The sequence below is a fragment of the Amblyomma maculatum genome, chromosome 11, assembly GCF_055883805.1.
Source record: "Amblyomma maculatum isolate TAMU_Amacu chromosome 11, ASM5588380v1, whole genome shotgun sequence".
NCBI classification, from domain to species: Eukaryota; Metazoa; Arthropoda; class Arachnida; order Ixodida; family Ixodidae; genus Amblyomma; species Amblyomma maculatum.
This window is the reverse complement of record NC_139354.1, coordinates 84,263,618-84,285,502: the sequence shown is the minus strand read 5'-3', so window position 1 is coordinate 84,285,502 and position 21,885 is coordinate 84,263,618. Positions and strand designations below refer to the sequence as shown.

Genomic DNA, 21,885 nt, shown 5'->3' with positions numbered 1-21,885 from the left:
GACCGAACATGTTTACCCTGCCTGTGTCAGATACTTTCTAATGCTCAGGGCCGGGAGCAATGCTGACAATGAGGATTTGGCTCCTCTTGACAATACTTAATTTATTGGTTTAGTAAGAGAAACATTATTGGGTGAAGATCTCAACGCAACATGGGTGAAGTGTAGCATGCACTTTATATCTTGACAAATGACTGAAATTAATTTTTACCCCGTAGCTTACTTCCAGAAGATCCATGGTTTAGGTGTAGATGTCTGCCTTCACATTTCAAGCTTATAAGGCTATGCCCCATTTTCTTTGATGGCCGTGCTCATGCACGCCTCAAGATTGCTCGTGAATTCGGGAAACTGTTGAATAAGTTTGGGGCATTTAACATGGCATGATGCAGCACCAGTCACGTGTCATCACATAGCGGTGCGTTTTGCTTTTTAAGGCGAAAGCTCTCAAGGTTTAAGGAGCGAAAATCTGTGCGTCCCATTTGTGAGCTGATGTGTCACTCACTAATAGCGGACTTGTAAGGTAGGAGATGAAGTATGGAAATAATTGGTGGTGATAGGGAAGGAATAAAATTTAAAAATAGATATCGATAGAGTTGATGACTAATGCTAATGACTGAAAATGTATAATAATAACTAAAAAATACTTGCAATGACCAATATGTCCAAATACGACTTTTAACGGCCGCAACTAATTGCAAATGAGTAAAAAGGCTTACTGTTGAGTGCTAATGCATAAAATGACTAGGCATGGCATATCTTGACTCCCAGTGACTCAAAAACGATCAATATGTCAAACATCTTGCAACTGAGGGAAGGAGGAAACATTTCTAGCTATGAGTGGTTATGACTACAATGACAAGGTATGACTCATCATGACTACGAAACGACCAATATCTCAAGTGACGACTTGAATGACTGCAACCTACTGGAAAATGCTTAGCGATAAGCGATCATTATAATTTCAGGATAACAGGAAATGGTAAGAAACAAAGAGAAAGAGGCAGACGATGATAGGCATGTGACAGGGGCGGAAGGGTATACTTTCGCCGTTCTTCTCTTAAGAAACACTTGTGAAATCGTCTATTTTTATTTTTGTCTGTTTCTTTTTTCCAGTCCGAGAAGACTACTCTTGATTATTTCTCTCAACTGAAAAAGCACGCGTATCCTGTAGTTGTTATGTTAGGAACCACAACACCCTTGGCGTTTTCGGTTTTTGCACCATTAAATGCCGAAACATCACGGTGGGTGCTCATGAAGAGCATTCAACGCTCAGTGAGAAGTCTGAGGCTTTAAGCCAATTGGGTTATAATTTTTTGAACTGCGCCGTCGTACTATAGAGCCGAAGGCTACAGGTGCTGGAGAGCTCCCCATAAGCTTAGAGTCAAGTTCCTACTCTGTTTGGAGGAGACGTGAAACTGACGCAGGGACATCTAACTTATTGGTACTGTTCTGCAATGTAGGCCGCGCACATAAAATCACGCTCCTTGCGAATTTCATTAAGGTGTGCGACAACGATGTCATTTAGATCCAGTTCGGTGAAGTTATGGTCCCGCTATTTGCATGCAACTTCCGGTACCTACTGTAGTTGGGCAGAGTTAACATAAAGCATGAAATTTTATAAGCCGACCAGAGTGTTTCAATGAAGCCGCGAAGTCAAATAGTACGAAGAGCATAGAATTTGTCTTGAGGTAACAGCGCGGAACGTGGACGGCAGCACAAGACTAGAAGACGACACAACGAGCGCTGACTTTCAACAACGTTTATTTTGAAAAACCCTCAACTTCTTATACCCTTACGCCATAGATCAAGTACAAGTGACTTGCACATTTCAGCACAGCCATAATAAAAAACAACAAAACAAAACATAATAATAGATAATTAAATACACGTGCCGCATAACCTTCTCTTGCACACAGCGTGGTACACTCTCTGAACACTCATTGAAAAGATTGCACATTCAGCAGCTCGATTTCTTTTTGTGTTAGTAGCAGGGACGGGACGATTTCTTTCTGTGTTTGCAGCAGCAACCGAAAACTTGCATTTTACACAATGTAAAGTGCTAGCAAAACATATTGAGCAGCTGGTTCATGAGATAATTGAAGCCGCTGAGATAGCTAGACTGCAGGAACGATGTGTAAGCAAACCGTCCCTGCTGCTAGCACAAAAAGAAATCGAGCTGCTGAATGTGCAATCTTTTCAATGAGTGTTAAGAGAGTGTACCACTCTGTGTGCAAGAGAAGGTTATGCGGCACATGAATTTATTTATCTATTATTATGTTTTGTTTTATTGTTTGTTATTATAACTATGCTGAAATTTGCAAGTCACTTGTACGTGATCTGTGGCGTAAGGGTATAAGAAGTTGAGGGTTTTCCAAAATAAACGTTGTTGAAAGTCAGCACTCGTTGTGTCGTCTTCTAATCTTGTGCTCCCGTGCACGTTCCGCGCTGTTACCTCAAGATGCATAACCAACATGCCCAAGCTGCTATTCTAGAATCTGTGCCGCTTTTAAACTGTTTTTTTAAGGACTGCTATAGACCAGTTCTTAATTCAACCGTTAATTAACCATTTTGAATAAGGAGCTGGCGGTTTACCTTAGAACGATGACGCAAGGAGCTTTTGACAGTTTTGACTACGTGTAGCTATCACTGGCCACAGTGAACATTTCTCGATCACGACAATCATCTGAGCAACTTACTGGACTTTTCAAATTTTTGTGCAGTGCTTGAACAATTTCTAAGGCTTTTTAGCATACGAGAATGATTCCCAACCGACAACGTCTCTTAGGTATTCTTGTCAAATTATAACTTGAAGCTTGGAACTGATCATTTAGTGCTCACACTGCCTTAATAATTTTTAAGCGGGAGCTTTTTGGTTTCCTATATTCAGGTTTAGGTCTAGAGAAGATGATGAAAAAAAGCTGTCTGCAAAAAGTTTGCCCACTTTTTCTTTTGTTTTCATAATATGCTTGACGCTTTCCAGCTGCTTTACTCAAGGCCAGCATCAACGAAAGTGTGCAGCCATGTGACGATTTCTTCAGCTTTGTGTGCGACGGATGGATCGCTAATCATACCATTCCACCCGATGCGAAATCGTACGGGACATTCGAAGAAACGGAGGAGCGCGTGGAGTATGAATTGAAAGGTATGTTTGTGCTTTTAATGTAGTACTCTCTGTGCCTCGTGTAGTGATATGTCCCCAAGTAGTTGTCAATATTTTGTACGCAATAAAAGTGAAAAAAAAGGTAGGTACTCTCAAAAAAGGCGCTATTTAGAGAATTCTTCAAAATAGGTGAAAAGGTGATATTCTCTAAAAAGGGGAAGTATAGCATCACATGCAGCGCGTGGGACAGAACTTCAGAGCAGGTAAGGTTATTAACGGTGAGTGTCACTGCTCCCCTGCCGAATTTACCAGCCTCAGAGAAACCAACGCTCGAAGACACTAATCTGTTGTTTTTATTCAGAGTTACGCGAGCTTGATAAGTAACTTCAAGCTTATAATGTGTTTTATATTGAGTGCTTGCGAGATCTCTTGGAGCCGCTGAGAATTTCAGTTGTGTTATCGGGTGTACGAACGTTCAACAGAATGAGGAAATTTGAGAGATGGAGTTTGATAAACCATCGGAAAAGTAATCTTAGCCATTTCAGTTCCTATACAACGATGCTATTCAAGTTTCTTTCTTGAAACAAAAACGCAGAACTTTGTGCTTCGTTCGCGGGTGTAACACCCTTTTTCTATGAGTCCTAACGACAAGGACCCTGTCGTCTTAGTTTTGAGCTATGCTAAACTGTCAAATGAAGCTCGAAAACTGTTTAAATCAGAACCCAAGATGCTCGTCAGCCTAATAACGATGGCAACAGGAATTCTATTGGACACTACTGATCCCTAGAAGTTAATTTCAATTTCAGAGTTATTTATCCCGAAGAGCGGCATGGGAAACCTAAAAGTATGACCTTTCGGTGCCCTTTTTTCGGACGTCGAAACCTCCCGCTCAGCACGTTTTTAAGAAAGGTAGTCAATATGTCCAAAACGCAAAACTCTTTTCGCTAGAAGTTGCCTAATATTCTTATTTTGTTATTTGACGCATTAGACAAAAACATAAGGCTTCTGTTCTCGGAAGTTCGAATGCGGAAGGTGCACCCGCGTTTTATATCCTGTCTGTGTGTCGTTCAAGCCAGAATGGATGGCGCAAAACATCACCAACGCTACTGCTGCAACAGCGGGATATGGAAGGTGGTTATTCGCCTCACACCTTACTATACCAAACGCACATGAAGCTCTGCAGAGTGGATGTTACCGATTTACACGGTTCTGTACATTCACGCATGAACGGCGCACGGAAGAAAGCAATAGAGCATCTAAGCTAGAGGCAGCGGAAGAACATTCCCGGTATAGTGTTTTCGTTCTGTCTGTGACAATCAGTACGCCAATTTTTAACGCAGAAGTTTCCGATACGTGTTGCCAGGCGACGGAGATTTGTTTCCAGAGAGTTCGTGGTGATTTGGTGTTACACAGTTGCTAACACTACGCAAACACGCTGTAGATGGACAGTTTATGAATAGCTCACGCAGAATGACGCGGCATTCACGTTTATTGCTTATGGTAGAAAATAAACGTGCCCCACTCAGAATCTTCGCGTGGTAACATACCATGTATCTAGGTCACTGCAGCACATGCCACATACCCAGAAGGATCTTGAGCGCATCTCGTGAGCACATCTTTCTATCTGGGTGTAGCTGCGCTAAGTATGGAATTTCGGCCTGGCCGCAAAATCGCAAATTTTCGGACCATTTCAGAACAATCGGAAAAAACAAACTTGCCGTGCTAATGCTGAATTTCACCCTGCCTAAAGCAAATGGGTGCTTTTTATTACAACGATAATGTACCAGACTGCTCGTGAGAAAATTTCAAGCATCTAGAAATACGAAAGCACAGTTGTCTCTACAGAGGCATAGCTTAATCTGCCTGAACAAATTCAGTCTGAGGGAGCAGCACTCGCCATGTTTCGGTGGAATCTGGAGTAGACCGCCAGAATTCCATTGCGAATTGAGCTAAGTACCCCTGCTTGCTTAGGACGCTCCCTGTTTTGTTCCGAATGCTCAATACAAAGACATCATTCCCCCTACTAAAGTTGTGTAGTCGAAAGTAACGATTTTTAGTTTTCCGTGCGTAGCATCACATTTTTATCCTGTAGCACTGGATTTTGCCAGAGTTCATTTATACACCAGTTATAAATCATTTCATTGTCAATGTAACATCTTGCATGAAAGAAGAATCAACCAGCCAAAAGCACGCATACCAAAAAACAAACAGGAAAGAGCTATCCACCTTGCCAAGCCGAGCCCGAGGGACAAGACAAAGGTTTTTCTCCATTTAAATGAAGGAAGTCGGCCGGAAGTGGGAACCAAGCCTGCCACTTACGCTGGTCCTTCTATATTTTCCTTTATGCATCCTTTTGGCGTGTTAAATATTTTGTCGTGCAAATGCACTAACTAGCATAGTGCGTTTTACTGGAGCCACATCCGACCTCAGGGATACATTTCAGAAGAACGTTCCTGAGGTTCTGCACTACGGAGGGAGATTTCCAATGCCGTAAGGAAGCCGCTCATACTAGTAAAGAATTTGGTATACAGTTGGAGGCAGCCCCTGAGAGCTGTTCATTCACCTCATGCACAAACAGCACATAATTCACAATACGCTAATTAAGACGTAGTTGGTCTGTTTCACGGATTAGTCAATCTTTAGCACATGCAAGCCGTCTTACACGAGCGGTATTTTGCGGTGCCTACCTCTCTTGCCACTACAACGGCCGATTGCATGACCGGTCTCACGGTGAGCTTCTAATAGACGAGCCACTCACAACGCGATTTCTCACTTCTTTAGAGTTAGTTGTTGGGCTAGTTAGCATTCTAGATTTAAGGACATAGTTTTCAGCGCAAAGGCACGCGGCCAAAGGAAAGAAGAAGAAGAAAGATTATAGAGACAAACACAGCGCTGACTGTGAGTCAGCGCTGTGTTCGTTCCTATAGTCTTCCTTCTTCTTCCTTCCTTTGGCCGCGTGCCTTTGCGCTGAAAACTATGTCCTTAATTCTCGCTTCTTGTTCTCACTGACTGACTCACTTAATTCTCACTGACTAAAACCCGAAACGAAATTGCACAAAAAAATACATTGAAATTTTAAGGCTAGCGTTGTAAGGTAACGCAGATTTCATTTTTACGTCACACACTAAACTGACTCTTATGCGATGCCATCAACGCCTGCTATTACTATTCTCTCTGTTATGATGTAAATCACAATGCCTTATTTTGAAGTCTCGTGTTCTCGTGTGAAGTGTTTTAAACAGTAGATTAGGAGCAAAGCCCAGCGAATTACCGGTTCTTTTTTTTTTCAGACCTCATTGAGAGTGTAGATGTCATCACTGAGCCCTACAAAATTACTCAGAAGGCGGCAATCCTATACAGGGCATGTATGCAAAACAGTAAGTGGGCTCTCATCTAGATTACCTCCTTCTTTTATGTGAATATCAAAAATCTATCCCGTAATTTAGCATGATACGATTTGATTTTGTACTATCAAACAAGTGGTATTTGATTTATGCTTCAGCATTTGTATTAACTATACATAACTTAATATTTAATGCTATAAGACATGATTGGACTGAGAAATTCCTTTGCGCCTACTACAACTACATTCACCAATTTATTACTTGTTTAAAAGAAACACTTTCGTACCGTTTACTCTTTAAGAAGCCGAGGCGTGAAAACAGTATTTGTAGCCCACTTTGCTTTCACTCAAACAAGATCGTGCTTTGTTCTAGAGAGTATTAGATTTATCAGTGGAATTGATACTGTGTGCGGCCATAGCAAATTATAGTTTTGTAAACACAATGGGGCTCCAATAAGAAAATAATTAGATATAATTAAAAAGGTTGCCTGTATATTTTAGGTTCCCAAAGCGACTCAGGCAGAGAGAAGCCGTAATGAAATGCTCCGGAACACTCGACCACCTGGAGTTGTTAACTTGCACTGTTTTCGCAAAGCACAGGGGCGCCTTACTTTCCGCCTTAATTGAAGAGCTGCCCCCGCGGCCAAGGTTCTATTCATTGTACAAGGGTTCAGTTGTGGAGCGCCCTAACCGCTTGACTATCGCTATAGGCTAACAAATGTGAGAAAATAAAGATAATGATACTATATTATGTCATGTCGTAAGTATATGAATGAATGACTATGGCTGATTCACAGCTATCGATCCTTTCGGAGCAATGAGAAATATTTACGGCGCAAAACAGTGACAGCGTTGCCGTGCGAATTTACCAATGTATAGAGAAAAAGAAAGCTTTAGGAATACAAACTATAAGGTTTCGCCAATACTAAACATCCACAAAGCAAATAAACGCTCATATGAAAAAAATAGAATATATGAGCATGCGTGGTGGTGTCTGGTTACGAGTATAGGAGGGACTTGAATTTGCATGTGTTCTTTTTCGAGGAGGTGAGTGGCCGCAGTGACGTTTGGATATGAAAGCTTCGTGAATACTGGTCTCCGTACTGAACAACCCACAATCACCAAGCCTTAAAATTTCATCATGGCATCGGCGGGCTTCATCCTTTAGCAAATGGAAGTGATAATGATTGCAGGCACAATCTGTGACAATATATCTAATGAAAACTGACACAACGATTGCATTTTATTGCTTAGTAAGGAACACAAAGGATCGACCATTAGCGTACCTACGTGACACGTGCGCGACCAACCACAATCTTCGATGGTTGTTTTTGCTCTTTTTCAAAGGAAGAAAGAGTAACAACGGTGATCAGTGAGAGGAGGATGGTCGTGACGGCCGCAATTAGGATGCCACTGCGTTGACCGCAACCGCAACGGCTAGTTAGAACGGTTGAACGTTTTTAATGTTGCTCGGTACACTAAAACACAAAAAAGACGACATAGACTGCTAGACATATGAAAACTGCTGTCATATTGTTGCAGGTCCCTTATATGTGTTCTTGTTTAGGTCTAACGAGGTTTTTAAACCTCTCAGAACGGAAATTTGTACATTCAGGTTGGATGTTTGTTCAAAAGGCAGAAAAAAAAACGCGTAAAACACTTGATATCTGTTAAGGGTATGACACAATAGCGATTCCAATGAATGGGCGATTTCTTTTCGTTTTCTTTTTATTTTTATGCACTGATACTTAGCATCAGCAGAGACTTTTCCTTCTGAACATTCCGACACTTTTCAGCCTCCATTTTTAACTGATTAATTTATCAATTATTACAGACTTGAGTTCTTCCTAATCAGCATCATCGCTTCATTGTGAGCATGTTGGCACCTGTGAGGCCCCCTTTTCCCAATTTTTATTCTTTATGCCTTTAATTAAACAATTATTTATTTACAATAATTTCAACAACCGATCATCGATCGTCGCACAACAACCAACCATAAATCTCTATGAGCACAAATTACAGCGATATATCTTTTTCGCGCAGTCCCCGATTATTTCCGAAACGTGGTGACAACTACTGTAATTTCGCTGATTCTAGACACCCACTGCTGTTTCTAATCCATCTCCCTTACTTCACTAAAAAACTTTGGAAATAAATAGTTTGCATGCGAATCAAAGCATCATTTTTTCTTCGATGAATATCACGCAGACAAGGCTGCCAGTGCCCTTGGTTACAAAGTCGTTGAGCTGGAATACCCGAAGCCCCGAGGTATTTCGGCATCCTTGGCGCGACCTACAGCTTTTTGTGTCGCTGCATTCCGACGCTACCTGACAGCTGGGGGCACAAAACGCCAAACACCGGCCGAAAACAACACCAATAATAATATCAGCCTGTTTTGACGTGGGCCTGTGCGAGTTGTGGTCGTTTGGTTGAGTTCGGCCGGTTCCCGCAGGCATCAGCGGATCCGCGTTACTGTTTTTGATGTCAGCTGTTTGACAGTCGTAACGAACATTGGAACGAGTTTAAACGAGTTGACACATCATGAATTTCAAGCGAAATGTAATCGCGCTTGTAGCAGATGTTTTCCAAGTTTTTTTTTACCAAATAAAAGTTTTTTCTGCCCATTTTGTCAAGAAACTGTCTCCAAAATGGGGGAAGGGGTAATTTAGATTTTTCAAATACATCCCTCTTCCCCCCGTTCCGCTGATGTTGGCATCGCAATAAAAAAAAATTACAGTGCTTAGAACCGACTAAACGCGGTATTACAAGATCGGCGCCGACGTATTTACAGCCGAACTAGCTGTATAAGCTGTCGCCTAAATGTTATTGTACGCCCAGCAAACCGGTCGCAAGCCTGGACGTTTTGCCCAGGACTAGAACGGCGGTGACTGTAGGGGATGAGAGGTTATAGGTTTTCACATACGAAGGCATTAACCCTGGAGGAAATAAGATTCTGTGCATGAAAGTATGTGTAGATTGTTTATCATTACGTGCATTTCGTTGTTAGTTCTTTCTCGTGAGCATAAGAAGCTGACAAGTAGGCGTTGTAGTCCAACGGGATTTCCTCGATGATGTATTCGCTTCGCGTTTCCCATATACTGCTTTGCGCGGATTCTCTCCTCTTCGCTCCTCCATAGAAACAGCTGAGCCAAAGCTAATGACATGGCAAGTCGGGAACCAAGTAGCTGGTCTTACGGGAAGAGACCACCACTCCTTCTTCAACGCTATCTTTAGAATCTGCTAGTACTGAACAAAAAGAAAACAACTATATTTATCTATTTTTGCAGATTTTACGGAATTTCAATTGATCGGAGTGTGGGGAGACCTGCTTTCTGCTCAAGGCTTTAGCAGATGGCCCGTCGTTCAGCCTGATCAAATTCCATACAAGAATTATAGGGAGCTGCTCACGAATACTTCGCTGTGGCCTGTATTTTGCACAGCCGTTGCTCAAGACATCAAAGACAAATCACGGTTTATCATTGAGGTATGCCTTTTTAACTAGCAGGGCCTGTTTCATAACTTGGACAGGGACTTGCTCGTAATATTTAAAGACATGCTGCACTTGTACCGGATTCTTATCTGCCGTCATACTATTCTTGAGATGGGATCCCTCTCTACTACGTCATGCGTAGTAGAGAGACATATCGTGCTCTGGTTTGTGCTCGTGTTAGACTCCTACTCTCTTATATTCAAAAGCCACAATTTTAACTAAGAGCCTTATCCACTGACCACTGTAATTATTCTTAAGTTCTGGCAACAAGGGAAACAAAACAGGCGCCATGTTCTTTTTTTTTTCAGTTTTTACTTTCTTTTTTTGATGTAATTTTCAGCCTACTATTTCTTTCTTGTTCACCCCGCAGTGCATGAAAAGGAGGCATTTGTTCTCTGTGCATGCTTTGCGGAAATATTTATACTATAATCTCCTTGCATTCGAATGAAGCGGCTCAACTAGGCTTAGACGAGTGAGAGTATTTTGATACCACAATTTTCAAAGAGGTTCAGCCCACTTCGACGTGTTCAAGTCGAGAACACTCCCAGAACATGGTCACTGTAAAATGCGTATACGCAACACGGCATAAAAAATATAAATTGCTTTGAAACAGTCGAATTTCGGACGCTTACATCAACCCGATTCCGAGCATTAGAAACCTTGCAGGGTCTGCAATTAAATGGAACTTTTTATGTGTAGAGCGTATGTACCATTTACTAAAAGCGATCATGGAGCTCGGACGCAGCACACTTTGCCGAGCGCTTAGTTCACAAGCCCAAGCACTTGCCCGTAAGCAAAACATCACACTCACAGGTCGACAGAGTTCCGCTCGCAACGTGACGCATCGAACACAGGTCGGCCTACTCGTTTTCGTGGACGGTTACTTTATAATAGTTTTTTATAATATTTATAATAGTTTGTGGACTGTTCTAAAAAGTGATTTCAGTTCTCTCGAAATGAATTTTTGTTCGGCGTTTATCAGTTTTCTGGGTACAGAATACGGACCTAACGAAAGCTGCTCATCAACCACGCTTTGTCTTTCTACAGACTCGCGTCTGCAGAAGAGGCAGAAAATGTTCCGTTTCGAGTGTAGGTCCCCTCAATTTCAGTTGAATGCGCAAGAATGGCACTAGATTGAAAAAGCACTCTTTTCTTGTGCAGTTCACTTCTTTAGCTCTGCATGCTTTCATGTGGTTTTGCTGCATGTGATCATGCATCAAATCTCATTCTCCGCTATTCAGAGTGTTACTTGTTACTTTCTATGGCGTAACACGTAGATTCTGCGCGACCGTGCTATAAAGCAACTGCACCGATTAGGAGTTCACGCACAAGAATAGGCACTTCATACATGACGCAACCGAGCCGAAACATGTGAACACTTAAAAGCGCTCACGCACATCATGCTTATATTGTAATCAAAGCGTGCTGCCGAGTCCTCGTGATGAAGTGGTAATAGCTGGTAATGAATGTTTTAACATGACTAGGCGGCAATGAAGTAATGTCGTTCGTTCTAATGAGTGAGTGTCTCAAATCTGGCCGAAGAAGATGTGAATGAATACCAGAGGTGGAAGGAACTGGTGGAAATCGGTGGTGGAGGAGGTCGATAGTGACACGCCAGAGTTAATTGGAGAAGCGCCGACGCCATTGAGTCCCTGCACTGTAGACGATATAAAGTGGGTAGCAGCAGCTTCACGTGTCGGCGTCCTCGAGGCGTCGACGCAGGGCCCACGTTTAGTGACGGGGCTAATGTCGTGATCCACCAAACTGGAGAGGAAGCCGCTGAGAGCTCGACCTGCTAGTTGGGCCTTGAAAACGAAGGCTGGTGTCAACCGACAGCCTTACACCACTGTGTATACCGGGAAAGCTTCTCGATTGTCCTTGCAAACGCTGTTTATGACTGTTTTCCTCTAAAAAATGGCACACACCTAAAAAGGGGAATTGGTCATTGCATACGGCACAAATGAGATATCTGAAATATGAGCCACTCATTTTCACTGACAGGTGGTTTAAGGTGGTACCGAGGCTTACTGAGTAATAATATACGCGATATAATGAACAAGAGAGAGGAAAACGTAGATTAGAATACCAAAAAGAGAATATCGAAAATTATTAATGGAGAGCTATAACAGTTGGCTATGAGGGAAGTTTTAATCCCAGAAGAGAATTTTGTTATGTAGAGTTTACATATCGATTGGACGGTCCAGCATAGAACCACCGAGGGACCGAAAATCACAGAAGACTTGCGTAAACTAAGTTTCTGTAATGGAACTTCTAATAGCCCTCTCCTGAGGCATGTGTATCGGCGGCAAAAGAGAGAAAAAAATGCTCTGTTGTTTCTGGCTCACCACAATATGGGAACAGAGGGGAGGTTGCGAGAGCTAACCTGTAGAGGTACAATTGTAGCTGCGGGACACGAATACGAAATCGCGTGAAGAAAAGCTCAGGCTAGCGACACAACCAGTCTTGACTCATCCAGGGGTACAGAAGGTGTCGAAATTGATCCATAGAATTAAGCGCTGAGGTTCCTAAATCACGCATTAAATTACACGTGCGAAACTATGCAACTATGATGAATGCACGGGTTGAAAGGGAGGCCAAATCATCAGCTGATGCATTGAATTGCAGGCCCTTCTTTCCAGGAATTCAAACATTCCTAGTCCACTGGGAATGAGGAGGGATGAACTTAAATGTGCAAAATAACTACGACCAGATGAGGATGGTGGATTACAAGAAGATAATGAGTCACTGACTATTAAAACATTGAAAAATAACTTAGGATCTTGGACAGAGCACGAACCACCGCTTGGAACTCAGTCCAATACATAGGGGTGAAGTATGGCAGACAGAGAGAAAGACCAGTTGAGGGTCTAAGAGAAAATACCAACATCGACCTTTTCTTCACACACCGAGGTATCAGTCGCAATGGTAACATGGTAGGGAATTGTCAGCAAGTAGTCTTGCGGTATACTGTTTATCAAACACAAATGCATTAATTTGGCTTCTCGGGGGCAAATATCATCAACCAGTTTACCCACAAATACGCCATTGACCACATAAGAACAATTTCAAGTATGTGCACATCTGGTGGCATCAGAAGCAAATAAAGCAAAAGAATTTGCTGTGCCTGAAGGCGGGAAAACCTGATACAAAAGTTTCTTTTTTAGATGATTAAGTAAAATTAACTGGAACACATGCCGCTCCAAATCACATAACCTTTAAGAAGGATTGGAGCGTCAGGAGGCGAAACCTCTCGATAAGGCTAACAACCGCGCTTCATTATGTAAAACATTGTTGGACAACAAACTCAGGGAGGCGCGAAAAGAAGCGAGGGGCTTTTTATAACAGAGGGCGCAGTTTGTATGTAGTTTCTCAAGAGAAGAGGAAAAAGCCAAATTTTAAAAGAGGAAGAATAAACATGTAAATCATAAGAAGGCCGTGCCTGCGCATACCGTAACGGGGGTTGCTCAACCTACGCAGCAGTGCAACCACACGAACTCCTTTCTCAGCAACTATTTCTCCATATATACGAGCCTGCCAAGAAAGGTAGCTGTCATACGTAATCCCGTGATACTTTGTGAGAACTCCTGTGTTGTTACGTTATTCCGGTAAATAAGTAAGATTAATTTGGTGACCGTGATGAGAAATGGGAAAAACTAACAGTACCCAGATTTGTGCATTAAGGTATTAGTGAATATCTGATAAGCATTGATCAAGGGCACTTAAGTGTGACTGTAACACTATGTCACCACCAGCTGCAAAGAAAGCTATGTCGTCCGCATGCACGTATAGTCCCATCAGGTGAGGTCAGAATAGAATTGAAAAAAAAATTAAAAAGCACAGAGAAGAGAAGCCCACCGTGTGGCCCCTCTCTGATTTGTAAGATTTTGGGTGAAGGTACCCCACGCTGGCACCAATAAAATTTCTTAGTCCACCAGGTAGGCCGACACCCATGCAACAAAAGAACTTGGCAAATACGATACTTGGGCGAGTTGACTAACAAGAGAGCAAGAAAACACGGGCACACACATACATCTACAGCAAAAAAATACAAAATTAAAAAAGTGAAACAATAAAACAGCAAGTAAAAATGAAAATAACGATTGAAAAGACGAATGATTTAAAAGACATAAAAGCAAAAAAATGCGGAATATATGCTCCGACCTAGCACCAACGTGTCGCAAGGCGACAACACTCATGTGTCCACACCCAGCACTCGCACAAAGAACCCGCATTAGGTTCACATAAAAAACTCATCACACGACATAGTCTATATATTTATATTCAAACTGACTATTGCTAAATGGAAGGAGAGGCGATCGTTGAGTTATGCACTCAGCATTCAATAATTTTCTTATTTTTGTTTCTTTCTTCTAGATTTATGGCCAGGGGTTCTTACTCTATTGCTAGATGTTATTTTGCACAATATTGCGGCAGCAACTGTCTTGTGAAAAATGCTGTGCTTTACATATATCAAAATTATGCTTTTTATTTAAATCGAGGCCGAGGAGATCCAGCTAGGGCCAGAGGAGACCGGCTAATATTTTGAGCAAAGCAACCGATGGGTGTGGTTGCTTTGACCTCGAGCATACAGCTCCATCATGTCACCACACCTATCGATTGCACAGGTCGAGGCTACTGAGGCACAAATTGGAAATGGGCTGTTTTTTGCTTGTGTACCAAAGAAACTGATTGAGAGGAGCAGCGGCATCCGCCACAGACACCTCAGAGGCATTAGGATCTAGCATAAGAGGGGAAAAATGTAAAACCATTAGTTGTGCATTGCATGCGGCCAGAGATTCCACAAAAATTCGCCGCAGACTTTTCTACCGTTGCTGCTATAGTAGTAGACAGACTGGAATCGGCCACTGCAGTCTGCCGCGCAGCTACGCTTGCGTTACCGGGGTGTAGTTCTAGTGCAGTGCAGCCCCCATTAAATCAGCAACATGCCTAATTTTTGTTTTCTAATCTCGTCTCGGTTATCGTCCGTACCGCGCGCAGATCACCTAGAACTTGATTTGCAGGCATTTGCGCTATGGCCAAATCTCCAATAATTACGGCATTACAGCGGCCATAAAGTAAAGTCATCAACGTGAAGAGCCGGGCCCACACATTAACTCAGATGGACATGTGGTTTCTTTAGAGCAGTCCTTTAGAGCATGCTAAATGAGGGAGAATAAAAGCACTCAACACGATATTTACAGATACAGGACATCTCTGGCGATCCTTCATGTAGATCTGGTTCGCGATCTGAACAAAACACATCCTCGGCTGAACTGGCGAACGTCAGTAATGTGCATAAATACGGACGTGAACTCTTTCTCCGAAGTCCCCATTGCATCCTGGTTATGCAGCTTTATGAGGCCTTCACCCGATGGCGCGTGCGCGACAGCAGTGCTGTTGATGCCACCCTGAAAATGGGCGTCCAGAGGTAGTTGGTCTGGGGGAGAGCTGGCTGACCAAGGGGGCTCCCCTGGCCAGGAGAAGATGTCGACATCTCCCAAACCACTAACAAATACCTTGCAAATGGCTTAAAAAAAAGATTATCATAAATTGAAAAATGGGTAGTCACCGCCTGATCACAGCACTGATATCCACCACTGTAAACGTGAATGCGAACTGGCGGGGATATTCAAGGGCGTTTACAAGGGCGCACGGGGTAATTCGTGTGAAGTCATCATCATCATCATCATCATCATCAGCCTGATTATACCCACTGCAGGGCGAAGGCCTCTCCCATATCTCTCCACTTAACCCGGTTCTGTGCTAGCTGCATCCACTTGACCCCTGCGAACTTCTTAATCTCATCCGTCCACCTAACTTTCTGCCGCCCCCTGCTACGCTTTCCTTCCCTTGGAATCCAGTTTGTTACCCTCAGCGACCATCGGTTATCCTCTCTTCGCACTACATGTCCTGCCCATGTCCATTTCTTCTTCTTAATTTCCGCTAGAATGTCATTAACTTGAGTTATTTCTCTGACCCACTCTGCACGCTTTCTATCTCTTAATGTTACCCCTACCATTTTTCGTTCCATAGCCCTCTGGGTTGTCCTCAACTTAAGTAGAACTCTCTTGGTTAGCCTCCACGTTTCAGCCCCATAGGTGAGTACAGGCAAGATGCAACTGTTGTATACTTTCCTCTTGAGCGATACCGGTAAGTTGCTAGTCATAATCTGCGAGTGCTTGCCAAATGCGCTCCATCCCAATCTTATTCTTCTTGTTATTTCCTTTTCATGGTCCGGATCTGCGGTTACTACCTGTCCTAAGTAGATATATTCGCCTACTACTTCCAGTATTTCGCTACCTAATGTAAACTCCTGTTCCTTCCCGAGGCTGCTGAACATTACCTTAGTCTTCTGCATATTGATTTTCAAGCCTACCTTTCTACTTTTCCTGTCTAGGTCATCAATCATTATTTGCAGTTCATCTCCCGAGTTGCTTAGCAAGGCAATGTCATCAGCAAATCGCAGATTACTGAGGTATTCTCCATCTAGCCTTATCCCTAACTGCTCCCATTCCAAGTCTCTGAATACTTCCTCTAAACAAGCTGTGAATAGTACTGGGGAGATTGTGTCTCCTTGCCTAACACCTTTCTTTATGGGAATTTTGTTACTTTCTTTATGCAGAACTATTGTTGCTGTGCAGCCACTATATATATCTTCCAGCACTTTCGCGTACGGCTCGTCTACCCCCTGATTTCGCAATGCCTGCATCACCGCCGAGGTTTCAACTGAGTCAAATGCTTTTTCGTAATCAATGAATGCTATGTATAAGGGCGAAGGCCACTTCGTGTGAAGTGTATCACACCTAACATTACACCGGATGCGACTGCGCCCCGAATGAGTGTTTCTCGGGAGCAGCGGCATGTCAAACAGTTGCGCTGGTTGTTTTTATAACGACATTTATTTACCCGTGGTATCAGAGGGGCACGCAATAACGGATAAAGGAATGGTTAAATCAGAGTGAGATTGCTTGCTGGTTTTATTACTCCAAGGGATAGCGATGACATGGTCCCTGTGCCTAGAAAATATAAAAATCAGGATTTCTCTGTGAAAACCAAGTGACCAGCAAATGCCGGATTATTCTAGCTGCCAGTGCTAGGAAGTCAGGCAACCAATGGTGAATGTAGGCACACCATTTTCCCATCTGCATGTTGGACACCCGGAGCGCGGATATACATATCGGAAACGAGGCCACCTCCGAGTGATTTCAGCCTACAGCCATCTACCATCGTGTACTCCCGGAGAAGGAAGCGCGGATCGTTTGGGGAGTGGAATTATAGCAGTGGTTTTAACAGCAAGGCATAGTGACCGACAAACTAGTAGTTGCTGCACGTTTATTTCACAGAAAGGTGGCAGTATTGGCCCTTTAAGCGTACTTAGAGTAGCTCTTCTGAGTGTGAAGTACCCTCATAAAATAATAAAAAAATAAATTTATGAAATGGAAATAATGACGGCGCTTCAGTATTCCCTGAACACCGGCAATATCACAGTGGGGTTTAAAAGAGCTAGGCATGCTGAGATCAAGTGCAGTCTGCAGCAAGCTGCTGATACTGCACCCGCTGACGCCGAAAGTACGGGCCTCCGCTCCTCGGTATCCAAGTCGAAACATTCAATTATATATCCTAAAGAAGATTCTCGTTCGCATCATCCCAGATGGAACCCAACCCAAACGGTAAAGAACGTCACAGTCCTAGGCCTCTCAATTTCAAACAATATAGTACCAATCCCAATGCAGGAACGCTGTTCTGAAATCTGAAAAACGCTACGACACATATCACGCGCATCTCAAGCCGCTACCAAATCTTCACAGAAATGAACATGCGCCAGCTATGCAGACTTACCTCTTCCTATATCTTACCTCTACTTCTTCCCATGAGACACCCAGTGCCTAAAAAGTGATCAAGCGGGCCTGAAAATTCCAAAACTACAGTTACCGCGAAACCTTCACCATGTAATTAAATATTGCGCATGGCTCTGCACATGAGTGTAAGCGATAACCAGCTGATCTAGGTTCAGGCATGATCCCTGTAAACATTACGCCATGCCTGCTGCCAATACACAGGAGGTTTCGATGAAGAGAAGTTCGGAATATCATTATTATCAGCCGTATTATATCCACCGAAGGGCGTGGGTATCTCCCGCATTGCTCTAACTAACTTGGTTTTATGCTAGCTGCAAAAATCTGGCTGCTGTGAGCTTCCTAACCTCCCGCTCACCCAACTTTCTGCCTTCCCCTGGTACGCGTCCCTTCCCTTGGAATCAAATTTTTTACCCTTCGCAAGCTTCCGTTATCTACTCTTCGCACTACATACCCCGACCATGCCCACGTCTTCTTGTTTTCAACTAGAATGTCATTAACTTCATAGTTTCATAGCGTTTATAGCTCTCCGGAAGATACCATGCGGAGAAAGATGGAAGGCGATGTATAAGTCACATAAGCAATGTTTCAAATTTCATCGCCCTAAATAAAGTGGGCAATATATGTCCAAAATTTAGGAGATAAAGGCAAAGGGAGGAATTATTGCGACGCTGGCCAGCGGTTGCGGAACCTGCGTAGTTAGCGGCTTGCAGAACAGGGCAGAGTTCAAAGCAAGGTAAAGTGGAAGATGCAGACTCACGGCAGACAAATGCACCACAAAGAGCGGAACTTGTGGAAAGTTAAAATAGAATACTTCGCATCCATTTTGTTCTCCCCTCTTGGAGCTTGTTTTCGGAGAGTCATTGCCATTCAGCGCTCACATATAATCTTCTTAATGTGGCTCGTGATATTTTGTGCAACATAAAAATGACCAGTAATTTGGGTAGCTGTTTGTTATTATTTCATATTTTCTACAGATATAGTGGATGCGGCTGAATATAAAAATCATTTTGTTTAAGTCACTGTCGCTAGAGTATGGCGTTTCATTAATTTTGAGAAAAGGAATAATTTAGTCAATAATGTCTCCCGCTACATAATTTTAGGATATAAAGCAGGATGCGAGAAGACATATTAAAACGAAGTGCATTTCATTTTGGTCAGGAAGTTGGAAGTATGACCGCATAAAAGTTCCCATGACTTTGTAAACATTATCAAAATCACAACATGTGTTCTTATAAGGAGTTCAAAATCGGTAGTGCACTGATTTCATGCTGATGTGCTTCGCATTTTTCAGCTAGATGAAATGCCATTCGATATCTTGGGAAGAGAGCAGTTGGTCAATGCGAATGCGACTGAGCGTAATCGGCAGATTACAAAAAGCTATGTGCTTTTCATAGCAACGGCTGCGTTGATCTTGAATCCCGTCGCCACAATAACGGAATGTTTGGCTGCTGCCGAGCGGATCTTCAAGTTTGAGTCAGAGCTGGCCAAGGTGAGTTTTGAACAATCTGAGAGGCAACGCGTTATGGGGGCATAGCAGAAAACGCAGGAAGATAGATTTATAACAGCACAAAATAAACTGACTCTGAGAGCCTTCACAACCTATTCATTTGTGATATGATGGCTATGATGTTTTGTTTCCTATATGAGCAAAGAAAATTCGCAGGCGACTCGGTATATTTTAGTAGCTACTCTTAATGCATCTTTGACAACATGTATGTTGGGAAGGCAGTGATAGGTGGTGCCATGTGAGCCTCAAAAAACGATGGCGTCGAGGTGTTTATTATATTCTTACGGATTTTAATAATAAAGAAAGGTACAGTTGGAACTCCATACTCTAAGGTGCTTGCAGAGTGAATAAAGAATCATATTGTGCACCGGATGTAGTGAGCAATCAACAGCTTTCCCGCAAACAGGAATCAAGTTGAAATCCACCGAAACTAGTCGTTGATTTCCTTAACCTTTTGTACTCAATCTTTGAGGCATCTTTTCCTGGGTCTCGTTTCAGGGTTGGCTAGGTGGCAATCGATAAATTATCTAATTGATCATTAAGCGCATAATTAGTGACCCAATATTTCAAACGTGGCTTTTCAACATTTTTTGATAAGCATAATCAGTGTAGTAATTTTTTGTGGGTGAAGCTGTAACATTGATACATAAGTTGCTGTTTAATATAGTTTCGAAACTTTTCTTTAACACATTATCAGCAAGACATTTTATGCTAAAATCGCCACCTAATATATGTTTGGTTTGTTCCAAATGTCAGAATATATTCCAAAATAAAAAAAAGAAAACAAAAGAAACGGGCATCAGTCTTCCTCGAATTGGCGATATCAAAGCGGAAAAAGCATTGAACTCGACCTCAGCATCACAGTTTCTTAATCTGGTATCACAATACACATGGGTGGCTGCAGTTGACAATTGATGTTAGTCAAAGTCAAAGCACAAACTTCACTACTTCGTTAATCAGTGCGATGTACGACATACGATCTGTATTCAGGCACAAGAAACACATCATTCTCAGTGTCGAACCAGGCTTCAGATAACATTAATGCATAAAAGAATACCCCAGCCCCGCCGAAGAAATGTTCTAGATGTGCATGTTTATTTCTACATGATCGCAGATTGAAATAAATGCGCATGAAACATGTCTGAGTACTGCTGTTGTTTTCAGCTGACAACACCTCCTAATGCAACAATGAGTATAAGTGATCGGTACAAAAAAACCACGTTTGAAGCTCTAGAAAAAAAATTACCCAGCGTAAGTATGCTCAGTATTTCGGCACTTTCAGAACCTTCCCTATTTTTTAGCAAGTACGTGTAACGTGATATAAGGAATACGATGCGATTGTGGCTTAGTGATGAGGTTCGATTCCTTAGGCGGCAGGATACCCGCTGCTTCTACGGTGAGTACAAACTGCCCTCTTGGCTGCTGCTTCGCTTACTTGGGAAGCAATTCTTTAAAAAATGGACATGTGACGTCCCCTTGTGTAAAGAATACACGCTGCATCATAGCGCTCCTTGGCTACAGCTGCCGTTGCGCCGTGAACATTTGGCAACATCGTCAAGGCAGCTAACGGCACCGCGCCATCTCTGATTAAGCCCATCATATTTGCTGAATAACAAAAGCCTCTACCCGACGTTGGTTAAATATGCCGGTCACCAACGCCATTTGAAAGATTAGCTATAGATGTATTGCTGCGTTATCTTATGTGCTCTAGAATGCTGTATAAATGTGGCGCTTTTGAGATTTCCCTTTAGTGCGTTCATTTTTAAGGTGGGCGAATGGTTTATTAGGACGAAATGCATTGAGGGGAATTGTATATATTTTCGTTGAACCCTGAACACTTTTAAGTGCTGCGCTTAACGTTCACAACGATGCACAGGTAAGTTTTGTTCAGACCACAAGATAAATCTTACTTGGTTAGCCTTTACTATAAAAGGCACCGAATTCGTGAATTTGAATGTGCATTAGCATATAGTTGATCGGACGTAAACATATTGACATGTAATTTAACCAGAAAAACCATAAGGCAGATTCAACCGAAATACGCTGCTGCTGCTGAAACCTAAAAATGAACCAAGCGCTTGCCTCTGCCTAGTCACATGACTGGCATGATGTCACTAAACACAGCTACACCGAAGCCACGTGCTTAATCTGTCTACATAACCTGCGCTGCGCTCTCTGGCAGTGCCAACGTATTTCAACAGGTCTCGACATTGAACGGCAGTTGTTGTTGTGGCTGTAGGAAGAAAAAAAAATGCACGGGCCTGATACTGGCTCTGTAGCTGAGCCACCTCCGCTGCCTCGTGCAGACAGAAAAGAATATAGAGATGAAAGAAAAGGACTAGGGAAAAAAAGACGCGCGCCTCAACAACAGCCGTCGTCCACCACCAGCGGTGGCGTGTGCAATGACGGCCTACAACAGATAAAAATTCGGTGCCAGGCTAGCCTCCGCCGCAAGCGGCGGTTACATTGAACGGCAGCAGTCCTCATGGGTGATCCAGACGAAAGCCCTCGTTAACTGTTACTCAAAAATGTCATTGAGGAAACATGGAATCGGATCCTTCATGGATGTAGCTACCCAGGGTGCCCCAC

General features: G+C 42.8%; 1 protein-coding gene across 1 annotated transcript in view; it reads left to right on the top strand.

Annotated features, from left to right (window-relative positions):
* Nucleotides 1–21,885, top strand: part of LOC146174291 (neprilysin-1-like) — a 118,803-nt gene that overhangs the window by 19,098 nt on the left and 77,820 nt on the right. Inside the window, exons 4-9 of the mRNA XM_084585371.1 lie at nucleotides 2,978–3,139; nucleotides 6,388–6,462; nucleotides 8,649–8,708; nucleotides 9,881–9,924; nucleotides 19,081–19,278; nucleotides 20,461–20,547. Coding sequence (XP_084441497.1) covers nucleotides 2,978–3,139; nucleotides 6,388–6,462; nucleotides 8,649–8,708; nucleotides 9,881–9,924; nucleotides 19,081–19,278; nucleotides 20,461–20,547 — 626 coding nt within the window. The remainder of the gene's footprint in view (nucleotides 1–2,977; nucleotides 3,140–6,387; nucleotides 6,463–8,648; nucleotides 8,709–9,880; nucleotides 9,925–19,080; nucleotides 19,279–20,460; nucleotides 20,548–21,885) is intronic.